Source organism: Oryza brachyantha, chromosome 2, assembly GCF_000231095.2.
Source record: "Oryza brachyantha chromosome 2, ObraRS2, whole genome shotgun sequence".
In the NCBI taxonomy this organism is placed as follows: Eukaryota; Viridiplantae; Streptophyta; class Magnoliopsida; order Poales; family Poaceae; genus Oryza; species Oryza brachyantha.
In genome coordinates this window covers 20283980-20298427 of record NC_023164.2, presented here as the reverse complement: position 1 = coordinate 20298427, position 14448 = coordinate 20283980, and the positions used below count along the sequence as shown (strand labels likewise).

The 14448-nt window shown below is 44.1% G+C and overlaps 2 protein-coding genes across 2 annotated transcripts; one reads left to right on the top strand and one right to left on the bottom strand.

Moving 5' to 3' along the window:
• The first annotated feature begins 2965 nt into the window (after window positions 1-2965).
• On the top strand, window positions 2966-11126 carry LOC102712060. Its single transcript, XM_040521189.1, has 3 exons — window positions 2966-3577; window positions 4265-4450; window positions 10535-11126. The coding sequence occupies exons 1-3, from the start codon at window positions 3062-3064 to the stop codon at window positions 10838-10840; spliced, it is 1008 nt and encodes a 335-aa protein (XP_040377123.1). The 5' UTR covers window positions 2966-3061; the 3' UTR covers window positions 10841-11126.
• LOC102711783 (hippocampus abundant transcript 1 protein-like) lies at window positions 10991-14383 on the bottom strand. The gene is made up of 13 exons (XM_006648855.2): window positions 13958-14383; window positions 13735-13846; window positions 13522-13634; window positions 12862-13229; window positions 12690-12765; window positions 12485-12571; window positions 12277-12357; window positions 12152-12184; window positions 11935-11988; window positions 11805-11846; window positions 11620-11698; window positions 11460-11530; window positions 10991-11374 (listed from the first exon to the last, which is right to left on the bottom strand). Exons 1-13 carry the CDS (start codon window positions 14120-14122, stop codon window positions 11285-11287), a joined length of 1371 nt encoding a protein of 456 aa, XP_006648918.1. The 5' UTR covers window positions 14123-14383; the 3' UTR covers window positions 10991-11284.
• Window positions 14384-14448: the final 65 nt, after the last annotated feature.

The window sequence follows — 14448 nt, the reverse complement described above, 5'->3', positions numbered from 1 at the left end:
ACTAGCCCTATATGCATCCTCCTCGCGAACTAGCCCTATATGCATCCTCCTCCCTGCAACTGCAAGGCTGTAGTTGCGCAGCTAGATTGCGCCCTCGTCTCGTTTCACACCGGTCGGTGACGCGGCAGCGCGTGCGGCCACGCCGCCGCATGCGCACGGAACGACGGTGCGTACAGTTGTATGGGCCAGGCCAGAACAGGCAGACACGCGCCGCGTCGCGTGTTTCCACGGAAATCGTCGACGACGTTGCTTCGCCTGTTCGGCTTTGGCGGCTTCCCCTTGACAGGGATGTGCCCATGCATGCACGCGAGACGCGACTGGTGTTTTCAGGTGGATTCTCTGTCTGTCGTGAGTTGTTTAGCTAGCGCTCAACGAGAGGGCAACAGGATCGAACTCGTTTATGGCATATCAAAAGGGGGATATCATGGCTAATAAAAGAGAGACATGTATTCGTGCTTTCAGTGCCAGGTGATCCCGGTCAGGTAGAAAGGAGAATAGATTGGCACTTTAATAACTGTGATAGGATTGGACGAGCATAAAAGAAAGTCGGTAAACAAGGGGAACTGTAATGAGTTTATAATCAGAGTCAGAAGCGGGAAGCCGGTCTCTAATCAGACGGTTAAGTGAAGTGGTTATGCATACATATAGCTTATTAGAGTTTAGTTAAAATCATACATTTACCGTACGTTGTTGCCTACTGATTTTTGGGAGTGTACACGTATATATGTGCGTGCGCTGTGCGCATTCTATGGCTGTGCACCGGCACATTAAGTCATTTTAATACGGATTTGCTAACCTTTATTCGTCAGATATTTGGGTGGATGTCTTACCTATTATCAAAGTCAGATTATCATTATGATTTGTGACAAACTTTTTTTCTCTGACTAAAGCGAGCTGTAGAGGCTCTAGTGATGAATAGGATAGTCGACTAGTAACATTTTGGGCTTAAGTATCGGTGGGAGGGGTTATGGCCTTATGGGGGAGGAGGGAGGAGTTTCATGGCTTCGAGGGATGCTTAAAAGATTGTTGGAGGTGGAGCCGTATTACGTATAATGGGAGCCAGTGTTGGCTGCGGGGCATAGCAGAATTAGTAGTTAGGACACGGGAGACGAGAGCGCACGTATCCTGTAGCAGGGAACAATCGGGATGTTCAGAGATGATGAAGACGGAGCAAATGTGGCATCTTGCCGTTGTCAGCTTAAGGAGGAGGAAAGGTGGGGAAAGCAGAGGTCACATTACTATGCTGCTAGCCTCTAATACAGTCACATTTTGGATATATGCAAATGTTTAATAGCTATTTCTATATATGGTTTTTGCGTTGAATTGATATCCGCATAAATATGTACTTGTTAGTGTTCGTATCTGTGTCTTGGTACATATTTGTATCGTATTTGTACCCAGTATATTCCGTTATTGTATCTGTATTCGATAATATCTGTGTTTGATCCGATTCCGATTGCAAAATTTGGGTTAGGATATGAGAAAGAGCAAAATCTGACCGAACCCAACCAGTTTTCACCTCTATGCAAGGGCATGTGCATTACTTGGCCTATATAAATGGATCATACTATGGCCGCGTTCGGTAGGAATTGTTTTGGGTAAGTTATCCGGCGGAAAACGTAGTAATAGATTAGTACATGATTAATTAATTATTAATTATAAAAAATAAAAAATGTTAATATGATATACTAAAGCAACTATCCTATAAAAAAATCGCAAACATATACCGTTTAACAGTTCGAGAAACATGCATGCGGAAAATAAGGGAATCTTGAACTTATCTCCCTCGTTTTTCACGCGCACGTTTTCCGAATTGCTAAACGGTGTATTTTTTGTAAAAATTTTCTATAGGAAAGTTGTTTTAAAAATCATATTAATCTATTTTATATTTTTTTAATAATTAATAATTAATTAATTATGTACTAGTCTATTACTATGTTTTCCGTGCCGAGAATAAGTTAACTTATCTATCCAACCGAACCGAACTCAGCCTACATATTATAAATAGTCATATATTCTTTGAATTACATTTGTTCTCCATTCATCGAGCTTAGGGGTAGGCCTTTGCTCTCCACCTATCCCTCTTCTAGTTATAGTGGTGGAGACACATCTCGGATCTCGGATAGGTTGGACGACTGTTCGTGGTGTGTCACCAGTGGTTGTACTGTATTTATGTCATAACATATATTAAAAAAATTATACATCGCTAACACACGCCCAGTCACCCGCGTCACTAAGATATCGCTGGCTTCACCATTATCTGGTTCGTTACACAGTAACGACAAAAAACATATAAGCATATTGATAATGACATGGCTTTGCATATTTACTTTGCTGCCAATTAAAAACTGCAATAGGTATTTGAGTCATATACTCTTGGTAAAAATTTGGCAATACCAACTCTTTTCGCGCATCAAATGGAAATATAGCTTTATCAATTTGGTTGGCACGACAAAGTGTGACAGCAAAGGAAACAGAGGCACCATTTCTGCTCAGAATCCCAAACAGGAACCCGGGAAGCTGCGTTGGGCCGGCTGGGACCTCCAAACGATTATCCGACAATCAATTAAGGACTGGGCCCGAGACCTAACTCGGCCCAGTTAATTAAGCCTTAGCAGGTATCAGCCCGGAACTATCCTAACGGGCCATATCAAGTTAACAATTGAAGATGGGCCCAAACTTGCGTAAAATGCCTTCCTGAGGATCGACCAAATCCTGACATCCCTATTGCGGCCAAGGCTCTGAGCAGGCCTTCAATGCAGTGGGTCTCTCCGCACCTCCCGTCCACGGGACCAGCTCAAAGCTGTAGCCCGGGCCGTAGCCTTTTTTCTCGTCAGTCTCGCCAGTCGCCAGCCACCAGTCGCCGAGCACGCGGCCAACGCAGTCGCGGCGCACGGCTCCAAAGTTTGTAAACGAGAACCCCTCGCGTCCCACTTGAAAACCTCTTGTGTAGTGGTAGTACCAAGGAAGAGGCTCCAAACCCGTTGCGCTTTGCGCCTCGCCATCGCCAGGCTCCACGCCTCCACCACTGTCACGCCCATCGCGCCGCGCGGCTCCCGAGATGGCACGGCACGCGAAGACGGACTCCGACGTGACGAGCCTGGCGCCGTCGTCGCCGCCGCGGTCGCCGCGGCGGCCGGCCTACTACGTGCTCAGCCCGGCCGCCTCCCACCCGGACGTCGTGGTGGCCTCGGGCGGCGTGGGCGGCGCCGGCGGGGCCGCGGCCGAGAAGATGTCCTTCGCGGGCTCCACCCCGGCCGAGTCGCCGCTGCACTACCACTACCACCACTCCGGCGGCGCCATGCACCACTCCCGCGAGTCCTCCACCGGCCGCCTCCTCTTCTCGGACCAGCTCCGCTCAGGCCCCGCGGCCAGCGTCCCCTGGCGACGCCTCGCGCAGGGCAGCGGCGCAGGCAGCGTCGGGGACGACGACGACGAGGAGGGAGGGCCCGCCGGGGCCGCCTCGCAGTGGAGGTGCTACGCCCTCGGGGCGTTCGCTTTCGTGTCCGTCTTCGCCTTCTTCCTGCTCGTGCTCTGGGGCGCCAGCAAGTCGTACAAGCCCCATGTCGTCGTCAAGGTCAGTTCCTTCGCCTTGCCACTCCATTATTACCTTCTCGTTCGCTCTCTTTTTCCCAAGAAACCATCAATGGCCAGCCGTTCTGCGAGTAGGGACGGTAGTGTAGACTTTAGAGTGTGCATTTCAGATTATTTGCTTCTCCCTTTCGCAAAGCACAAGAAGAAAAATATGAAAATTGCACAATATATACTACCACCTCTGTAAATTTTGCCAAATATTTTGAATTGACTGAAACTCTGCAACTACTTTCCCCTGTCGCTGCGCATCTGAAGTTTTGAGAAATCAAAGTACACTACGATTGCGCCCGTTTTCCTTACAAGAAAAGAGAAAAACAAGCTGTACTTCTAATCTTATGACATGCATTTACTAGAGGTAGCATCCATTCCAACGGATTGTACACGCATTTTGCCAAGAAACAACTGTACTACATAGTAAGAGGCTAAAAGCATCCGCAAACATGCACAAACAGGAGTGCTGGGAGCACAGCACGATGTACTAAACAATGTAGCCATACAGGAGTATTTGTTTCCTGGACAAGACGCGGATATTCCGATCAATTTGCTAGCCGTGCTGGTGCAATCGAGTGAATAAAAATTGAAAATTGAAAGTATACTACTACATGGTATGATATGTGTACATTATTAACTTGGTCTGCAATTGCTGCTCGTCTCGTCTCCATGTGTGTAGAGTGTGGTGTTCGAGACGTACCACATCCAGGGCGGGACGGACCGGACTGGCGTCCCGACCAAGATGATGTCCGTCAACGCGACGGTCAGGCTGCGGTTCCGCAACCGGGGCACCTTCTTCAGCCTGCATGTCACCTCCACGCCGTTCCACCTCTTCTACGACGACCTCACCATCGCCTCCGGCCATGTACGTATACATCCTTTGCGCCACCCCAATCTCTCCCTCTTATGCTCGAACATGCTTTTGCTGCACCTGGGCTGTCTCGTTTACTCTGCAATTGCCAATGCAATCCGCGTTAACTGGGTTGCGGCTGAATATCGGTAGTAACTAAGGCCATCCTTAATGCAAAGTTTTATGGACACGACTACTTAAAATGATATATCATCTAGACAGTTTGAAACTAGTATGAAACACCCCTCTCTTAATATATAATTTCATCTATTGTTGTTTTCTAGGTTACATGCAAGACACAAGCTGTCTAGATAAGAAGGTTTCGTCCCATGAAACTCATTTCATCTCTCTCTTCATTAATATTTTCCCACATCATCAAAAATACCTACATGACACCCTATTTATTGTCCACGAAACACCTATGAGATTTGCCTAATTCGGCTGTCGTAAATCTACCGTAGTTATTGCTAGTATTACTGCGTAGCAACTCACAAACAAACAGGTGGATTATGAGTTGGATCTGGCTCTGTACGATGGAGCTAGCGCTGTCCCGATTATATGGTTTTCGTACTGTGTTTTTTAATACCGCGGGGTTGTTTAGTTTGTAAAAACATCGCATTAAATTTTTGAACACATATTTAAAGTATTAAACTTAATCTAATTATAAAATAAATTTCAGATTCTGCCTGGAAACCGTGAGACGAATCTTTTGAGTCTAATTAATCCGTCATTAGCACATGTTGGTTACTATAGCACTTATGGATAATCATGCACTAATTAGTCTTAAAAAATTCGTCTCGCGATTTTCTACGTAACTGTGCAATTAATTTTTTAGTTCATCTATGTTTAATGTTTTATTTAGATGCCCAAAATTTTTTAGCAACTAAACAAGACATGACATGAGTTCTATCCTGACCGTAGTAGTACTCCGTCCCAGAAAAAAATACTTCTGAGTTTCATAGGTTTGGCGTTTAACCATCCGTTTTATTTAAAAAAATTATTAAAAAGTTGAAAAAATTAGTCACACGTAAAGTATTAGTCATGTTTTATCATGTGATAACAATAAAAATATTATTTTTTTAAAAAAATTAAATAAGATTAAGAGTTAAAAAATTTTATAGAAAAATATAGAAATTCGTATATTTTGGGACAGAAAAAGGCTGTAATATTGTAGTACATGCCAATCCGACCGTGATGCCAGTAGGCCGTGGAATTTTTGCCGGTTTAGCTCAGCCTTTGAGCATCCCCATGAGCACCATTGTAGTGGAGTAGTACTGCCTAGGTACTGGAGAAAGCTAATCCAAACAGGACGGTTCCCTTTTTATATTTGTCTATGTTGATTTGTTTTTGCGGGAGTTGCCCGCAAAGAACAAAGCTCGCTTTGAAAAATCTGGCTCCGGTTAGGAAATTATACGACCTAATTGATTAACGCCCACACGATCTAATTGATTAACGTTCACTCACTTAACCGCTTTGTTTAATCAATGATTATAGTGTTTCGGTACTATAATTAAATCGTACGTGTAGGGGGACTACTCCGGTTATTCTGACACGCTCGAATCCGGGGATAGCATCCATTGGGATCTGGATCATGTACAGTAGCCAGTATGACTGCAATATAAGCAGTCCCACTAGGACCATTTGATGCAAATCCAGTGGTCCAGATTGTATGGTGCACTATTTGCACAGGGAAAAGTTACTGTAGCAAAAGAACGGTAGCATCAAATCTAAGCCGTTCACTGAAAAAATGGATGGTCGTGATTGCATACAGTCCCTAACGTGTAGTCCTAGTTGTGACTGCACGGGATCCCAATCCCATCCATTGTCATTTGCTTCGTCGAGGGCTGATCGTCGCCAGATGATTCAGGCTTTGGAGCCATGCATTGGACCATTCGTTGGAACCGTGCTGTGTGCAGCAGCTAGTTTAGCGTTTACACGGAGTGAATTCGTGAGTCGTTCGGCAGTAACAAAAATATCATCTGCAGCGATTTTTCCCTAGGACACTGGCAGTCTGGTACCGTGCAAAGTGGGGGCAAAGCGCATGTGATTAAGGCCTTGTTTAGTTCCTAAAAAGTTTTTTTAAAAACATCACATCGAATTTTTGGACATCTAAATAAAACATTAAACATAGATGAACCAAAAAACTAATTGCACAGTTATGGAAGAAATCTTGAGATGAATCTTTTGAGCCTAATTAGCCCATAATTAGCCATAAGTGCTACAATAACCAACATGTGCTAGCCGTGAAATTCGTCTCAAAAGATTCGTCTCGCGGTTTGTGTGCTAGCCGTGAAATTCGTTTTTTCATTCGTATCCAAAAACCCCTTTCGATTTCCAATCAAACATTTGACGTGACACTTGTCCCAAAACTTTTCTCAATCTAAACACCACCTTACAAATACTACAGTGATCCGGTAAAGGGGACCTGGAATGGAAACGCAATAACCCCCAGAGGCAAGGCCGCGGCGTGCCGGTTTCCTATCGGTGGGCATGGCGTTCACGTGACTCCGAGTCAGAGAGAGGACACGCCTAGTCGATGCGAGCAGATGGTGCTGATAACCGGTCGAGATCAGGTGCAGCCGTCGAGCCATCGAATATTTGATATTAATTTAAAGTATTAAATATAAATTAATAAAAAAACTAATTTTATAAATGAGTGGTAATTCGCGAGATAAATTTTTTAAGCCTAATTAATCTATAATTAGAGCATGTTTACTGTAGCATCACATAAGCTAATCATGGATTAATTAGGCTCAATTGATTCGTCTTGCAAATTAGTCTAAGATTATGGATAAGTTTTATTAATAGTCTACGTTTACTATTTATAATAAACGTCTAAACATTTGATGAAACAAACGATTAAAAATAAGTCCGAACACCACCTTAAGCAGTTGCACCTGATCTAGCCATCCAAGGAGCATCTGACGTCCACGAAGGTTTCTCTCGACCCCAATCCGTTGAGACTGACTACTGTCCTTCAGCTTCCCTATTAGAGCATCTTCAACCGTCTCTTTCCAAATTCAACTTTTCAAATGTCTATTTAGTCACTCTATTTTATTTTTTCACTCAAATTTAATTTTTGCTCCAACAGTCTCTCCATCCATCATCTCTATTTCAACTCAATAACAGTTGGACCCGACGCGTCGGCCTCTTTTTCTTCTTTCTACTCTTTCTCTCCTTTTTCTTTCTTGTTCTCTCTCTCCCCAATCAGGAGCATAGAGGCCGGAGTGGCCAACGGATGAAGGTCGGAGCGGCAAGCGGTTCTTTCTACTCTTTCTCTTCTTTTTCTTTCTTGTTCTCTCTCTCCCCAATCAGGAGCATAGAGGCCGGAGTGGCCAACGGATGAAGGTCAGAGCGGCAAGCGGGGTGGACGGAGGCCGGTGACGGTGGGGAGGAGGCTGGCGTGCGCTGCGTAGACCGACGGCGGCGGTAACGAAGGCGGGCGGCCTGCCATGTCGGACGGTGCGGACGGCACGCGTGAACCGCGAGGAGGCTGACGACACGAGCGCGGGCGAAGGCCGACGGTAGGCACAGGGCGGAGGCTGACGACGGACGCAGCGAGCTTGCTGGACGCCGTGCATCACCTCAGGAACATCGCGAGTGCAGAGGTGGCAGAAGGAGGAGAGAAGGCGTGGGGACCATGTTTAACAAGTCTTTCTTGGATGGCCAAAGTTGGCCAGTGGTGAGAGGAATTTGGTCAGCCGGATGCCTTGGTCATATGGTTGGCCACTCGGTTCGATTGCAAATTTGAGATCAAATCTCCAAATTTTAGCTTCGAAAGGCATTTGGTAAGCCTGTTGGAGATGCTCTTACTCCGTCCACAATAAGTTCTGTAGCCTTCCTCATACAAATAATAGCCATAAAAACCAGAATGATCTTAACCTTTTCAAAACTCAATGTATTTGTTCTATGTCTTTTAAAATTTTCATTTGTCTCTCGTTTTACCGAACTCTGGTACAATACTCAAGAAATTAAGACCATATTTGTTTCTACTTATGATTATTGTAATCTAGATTATTAAACCAAATTACGATAACCTAGATTAATTATTATAAGCTAAAGTTGGTAATAGATGATAAGATAGTTTTGCTTTAATATATTCAAGGGTGGTAGGTCTTTAGTCATCCAATAATGAAAAAAAACATATTTGGAGGAGCTTATTAGATTAAAGTATTTTGAGCTCTAGATTATAATTAGTGGTCATAATAATCTAATTGTTTGTTTTAGATTATTTTTATAGTCTTGATTAGAACAATGCGAAGCTAAAACAAATGTGGCTTAAGTCTTTCCGTAGCAAATAAGTAAATCTAAAATGGAAAATCTCTATTATGGTGGTCTCCTTTTCTTAAAAAGAAAAATAAAAAAACACTTTATGGTAACATATGTATATGTAGAAGAAAAATCAATTCCCTGATGGTATAATTCTGCCGCACAACAGAGTTTGCAATACCGGGATAATCGGTCATATCACGAGGGCACGATAACGGCAAAGTGTGGGTTGATTCGGTAAAAGACAAGAATAAAAATCCAAAAATAATCATGATATATATCACAATAATCAGTATCACAACATATCTGTTTTTGCATAAAATAATGATTATCGATATCGCAAAAGCTGCCATGGTTATTGTCTTAGATGCAATGATCGTAGATATCACAAAAATCTCGGCGATAATTGCTACAAACCACATGGTTATCGTGCACTACTACACGGTATTACTTTCAAAACCATGGTGATTTTGTTCATAAATTTCTAATTCATATGATTTTTGCAAGGGTTATCACGATAATCGTACCGTAGTGCAACGGCTTGGACCTCTTCCACAATAAAAGAACCCTGCCGCACACCGCGGGGACGATTGTTTGGCTTTAATGGAAAAACCAAACGACATATTTATAAACAAAAAATTAGTTACGAATAATTATTTTATCTATGCATTGTTAGCGATTTAAAAGCCAAAACTGGAAAATAAACATCGGTGAAAAAACCTAAAATCAAATATAAATTTAATGTTAAAATTTTAAATTTTGGCTTTTAATCATGAGCATGAAAAAACTAAAAAAGTAGGGGTGCGCTTCAGTGCGTCAGCGACTCAGGGGTTGGTTAGTTTGAAAAATTTATTTGTGAAAATATCGCATCAAAACTTTAAACACACATTTGAAGTATTAAACTTAGTTTAATTATAAAATAAATTTTAGATTCCGCTGGAAACCACGAGGCGAAACTTTTGAGTCTAATTAATCCGTCATTAGCACATGTTAGTTACTGTAGCACTTATGACTAATCATGTTCTAATTAGATTCAAAAGATTCTTCTTATTATTTTATCCATAACTGTATAATTAGTTTTAGTGTTTATATATATTTAATGATTTATTTAGATGTCCAAAATTTAATGTGATGTATATATTTAATGATTTATTTAGATGTCCAAAATTTAATGTGATGTTTTTAGAAAAAAATTTGAGAACTAAATTGGGCCTCAGCCTCTGCATCCTAGGCAATGCACCAATGTGAAATGTCAGGCCTTTGTTCAACGTCAAAACTTCAAAAGGATGCCTTTACTGCTTTTTTGTGCGTCAGGCATCACACCTTTTTTGTATTCCGTGTACCGGGGCATGGCCCCCAGTGCTGTACGAGATGATGGCCCCCAGTGCTGTACGAGCCAGCCCTATCATGGTTCATGGACTAATTGACTTACTGTGCATGCTCCAGAACTAGTACAATTTTGTGCTGTTTTTAACAGATGGTAAAAAGCTCTCAAGAGGTTCATATATTCGCCTGCCTTGCGGTAAAATAGTGCAATTTTCTTTTTTCTTCATCGCTCCTTTGTAAAATTGTTTCACTCTTATCTTTTCACATGTGATTATGTTTATAAGCAAAATTTAAATTTTTAAAACATAAATTTGTAGTTGATTTTATGGGTTTTTAATCATATTTTATTTGTTGGTCTTAATTTTTAGATGGCTAAAATACATATATAAATATTCTCTCCTACATTATTTTTAATGCTAAAAATACCGCATAATTTCTTTGGGGGCATGGACTTGTCGTGAATATGCATATAAGGCTGAATTGCGCGGGTGCTCGTGCGTGCAGATGGCGGAGTTCTACCAGCCGCGGCGGAGCGGGCGCGTGGTGACGGTGTCCGTGGTGGGGAAGCAGGTCCCGCTCTACGGCGCCGGCGCCGAGCTGCACAGCAAGCCCAACAACGGCCGCCTCGGCCCCGCGGTGGTGCCCGTCAGGCTCGCCTTCGTGCTGCGGGCGCGCGCCCACATCCTCGGCCTCCTCGTCCGCTCCAAGTTCTACCGCCGCGTCCTCTGCCGGCTCGACGTCCGCGAGGCCCGCCTCGGCAAGCCCGTGCACGGCGTCGCCGCCGACTGCGAGTACCACGACGGGAGGTGACACGGGGGGTCCTCGGACGCTGCGTCTGATCCCGCGGATTGCTATTAATCGGATAATCTGAACCGAGATTAACGTGGTAGTAGTATCGGTCACACTAGGCAAAACTCAAATCTGATGTAATGCGACTATTTGTAGATGCTAACAGTAATGCTGCTGATTCTAGGAACTTTAAATTGCTATTCAAAATCTGTAGTATTGCGCTATCATGCTCTCTCTGAAGCTACGGCCGAAATATGTAGCCCTGGCCAGCAATTCAAGTGATATATTACAACAAGGTGGGCTTTGCTTCGATGAGATGGCAGTCGTCAATTCGCTATCTGAAGCATTGCTTTTCTTTCCCTGATGGAGATGTGCGGAGGAATGGCATATTCATCAGGATAGCAGACGCTGGTAGGTTTCCCGTGGCCAATGTTAGAATGTACAGTTTTGCATATAGCATATTCGTCAAGCTTGCTCATGCGGCTCAACGGCAACCTTATCTCTTGCACCAGATTGCCCTGCACGCATCCTCATGCTGATAACGAAGGCAATGAGCTGCAAAATGGATATAGAACCATTACTATGGCACAGGAAAATTATGCACTGGACAAACTCAGAAACAATACAGTTGAAATCTTACCGTACAAAAGCCAGCGCACATGATGCTGAAACCTTTGAAGTTGAATGGCGCTGTTTCCGAAAGGACCCATGCTGCCACGAGAAAGCAAAAAAGCTATCGAGTAAAACCGAAAAGAAACAAGGTTTGTTAACTTGGATTTATTAACACATGTAAAATATACCTGTTAGAGGAGTAAAAATTAGCGGGCCTAATATGCTGGCAAACGAGCTTATGCCAGATATACAGCCTTGAGCAATTCCCTATGAGGCAACACCAAAGTAATAGAAATGATGAGTGAAACTAGCAGTGATGTCAACAAATATGATAAGGTTACTATTTTAAATACAACACCATGAAAATTTCTACCTGCTCATTTGATCCAACACTCTTGGATACATTGGTCCTTATCTAGGAAAACAGAGAAGAAGATGAGCAAGATGCTGCAAATTACTTGGAAGGAAAATGTTTAAAACATGTTGGGCAAAGTATGCCTTACAGAAGGGTGAACAAAAGCACTCAAAATTATAAATGCCGCTGATAAATATGGTACCTGTAGATTATTAAGACAAAGTTAGGAAAGATATATATCAATGGATGACTAATATTTGTTCGGTGAATGCTGGAAACACACTATTGGGAAGTAAAACTGATAGTAAAGTAGTAAGAGTCTAATAAGACTATAAGATAACTATTGCCAAGTCCAAGGGAAGTACCCAATATGACCATGCAATGCCATACAGGAAAACCTGCAATATATTGACAAGATTGTTCAGGGATTATAATCACAGGCGCTGAAATTGCATAGCGGTTCCAAAATGCAAGAGAAATAAGCTCTTACATGAGCGCAACCTCCTAGCAGTCCTATGATAAGCAGTATATCCTCGCCAACAAATCGAGCCAAGACAGGCATGACAGTCAGCTGAACAGCATGCCATCATGAGTCAGAAATCAGAAATTGTAAAAATGCATTTCCTACTCCGTGCTGAAAAATCTACAATCATACTCATCTTTGCAATCGTTCAACAGTAAATAAATTACGATCGTACCTGAGACAGCATTCCTGCAGCACCAGCAATAAGCATAAGATTAGCAAACTCATCCTTGCTGTAACCAAATCGTGCTTTCAGGTAGTACTGCAGACACGACAACCAAAAAGGAAAATTCGTGTTAAATAGTACTACTGCTCCAGTATATTACAGAGATTAGTGTAGTACTGCAAACTGAAGTCATGTCAGGTTAAGGAATAGGCACCAGTAATGCAGTCTGAAGCCCATATTCGCCGAGACTGTAAAAGAAAGTGACAATTGCTGCCCCTGACAAGGTCAAACTGCAGGAAGCAGTATTCACTCATCAGCACACCATCCAACATCTGTGTCAATAAACCCTAAAAAATTAACCAAAAATAGGCATGAAAGAACTTCACCTGCCAGTGAGAAGCGCAACCATGTCCGACAACGACGGCAGCCCACCTTTGCGCGGCGGCAGTCTCGGAGATAGCTCCTCATCGGAGGAGGAGGAGGAGGAGGAGGAGGAAGACGGAGTGGCGGCAGAGCAGGATGAGTCTTGTAGGAAGGGATCACAGGCTTCGTCAACGAAGGAGTTGGCGCCGGAATCTGGGACGAAGGCCCTCAGGTAGATGGCCGTGGCCGCGGCGACGGCTGCCGCCACCTGGAAGGTGGATGAAGTCGGGAGGAAGCGCGCGGTGAGGGTTCCCGACACGAACCCCGCTGCCGATACGCCGGAGAGGAGCCCGAACGCCACCGCTCGCCGCCTGGCGCCGACTTGATCGGCCTGCGTCAACAAACTTCACCTGGTCAACGACACCCCTGGTTGGGCTGGGCCGCTCACTTATGCTACCCTGACGGATCGGCCCAATTGCCATATTTTCCGTGTAACGTTTTGTTCAGTTGTATTGTATTGGTATAATTTTGTCCATTGTGTAGTAGTAGTATACGTTATTTCTGTTGTCATAATTGTAGATGTCACATGTCCTCGTTAAATATACTTATCCGTTATTCAATATCCGTATCTCAAAAACTTTGAAATACGTACTGGGTCGATCTACCATAGTAAGGTTTTTTACCACGTAGGCGAGCAAGAGGCAATGCATGCTGCCCTCGCAGAAGATGCCGGCGACGACCTTAACCACGTAGTACACGTAGAAGTACACTTTTGAGCGGTTGCAGGCCAGTATAACTGCAAAAAAGAAAAAGGAAAAAACATGTAAATGTGCACAAATGCGTTACAGATCTCATCAAGAGCGAGCCCAATCATGCTGCAATGATCTTCCACATACACAACGGCAGGATGGACACGGTCACCGGCAGCGTCAACAGAGCCTTCCGGCCGTACTTGTCCGACAAATTCCCCACGATGGGGGTCACCACGAGAGCCCCCAGCCCTGTGATCTGCTCAAATTATCCGATCGCACCGTGAGCCCAAAAAAAAAGGGGTTCCATTTCACAAATTCCATCGGCAGATGTGACTGAAAAAACATCTGAAAATGGGGAGGCACTCACGGCGCTCTGGAAGCCGCTGAGGTAGATGGCGACGGAGCACTCGTCGTGGCCGGGGCAGACGGCGTCCATCGTCACGTCGGTGATCGCCGGAAGGACCATGTAGGAGGCGAAGTGGAACAGGAACGCCGCCACGAACAAGTGCCCCAGCCCGACCAAGTCCTTCATCCTGGCGTCTCTACGCAGGGATCGACGTAACGTCTTTACCTGAACTCGCTACCTGCTCGACGGCTCGAGAGAAAATTAGGAGGTTAATTTGCATGCCACACTCTGGGACTATTGTTTTATACTCCAATGCACGCCACGCAAGGACAAAAGAAAGAATCGCCAATGCAATGCTTCCAAGTAAGAGAAGGAGACAATCGAAGCCTCCTCGTCGCGTCGATCAGTCGCTCTTGCTTAGGGTGGTCACCCACTTGATCTCGTCCAGTAAAAGCGGCCCTGTATTTTTGCACAGGTTCGCACGGTTATATTGCACCTGTGACCATGCCCGT

Coding starts and splice junctions, on each gene's coding strand:
- LOC102712060 (XM_040521189.1), top strand. CDS start 3,062: ATGGCACGGCACGCGAAGACGGACTCCGACGTGACGAGCCTGGCGCCG. Junction 3,578..4,264: donor AGCCCCATGTCGTCGTCAAG/GTCAGTTCCTTC, acceptor CCATGTGTGTAG/AGTGTGGTGTTCGAGACGTA. Junction 4,451..10,534: donor TCACCATCGCCTCCGGCCAT/GTACGTATACAT, acceptor TCGTGCGTGCAG/ATGGCGGAGTTCTACCAGCC.
- LOC102711783 (XM_006648855.2), bottom strand. CDS start 14,122: ATGAAGGACTTGGTCGGGCTGGGGCACTTGTTCGTGGCGGCGTTCCTG. Junction 12,572..12,689: donor GGCTTCAGACTGCATTACTG/GTGCCTATTCCT, acceptor TCGTGTCTGCAG/TACTACCTGAAAGCACGATT. Junction 11,375..11,459: donor TGTGCGCTGGCTTTTGTACG/GTAAGATTTCAA, acceptor TCCATTTTGCAG/CTCATTGCCTTCGTTATCAG.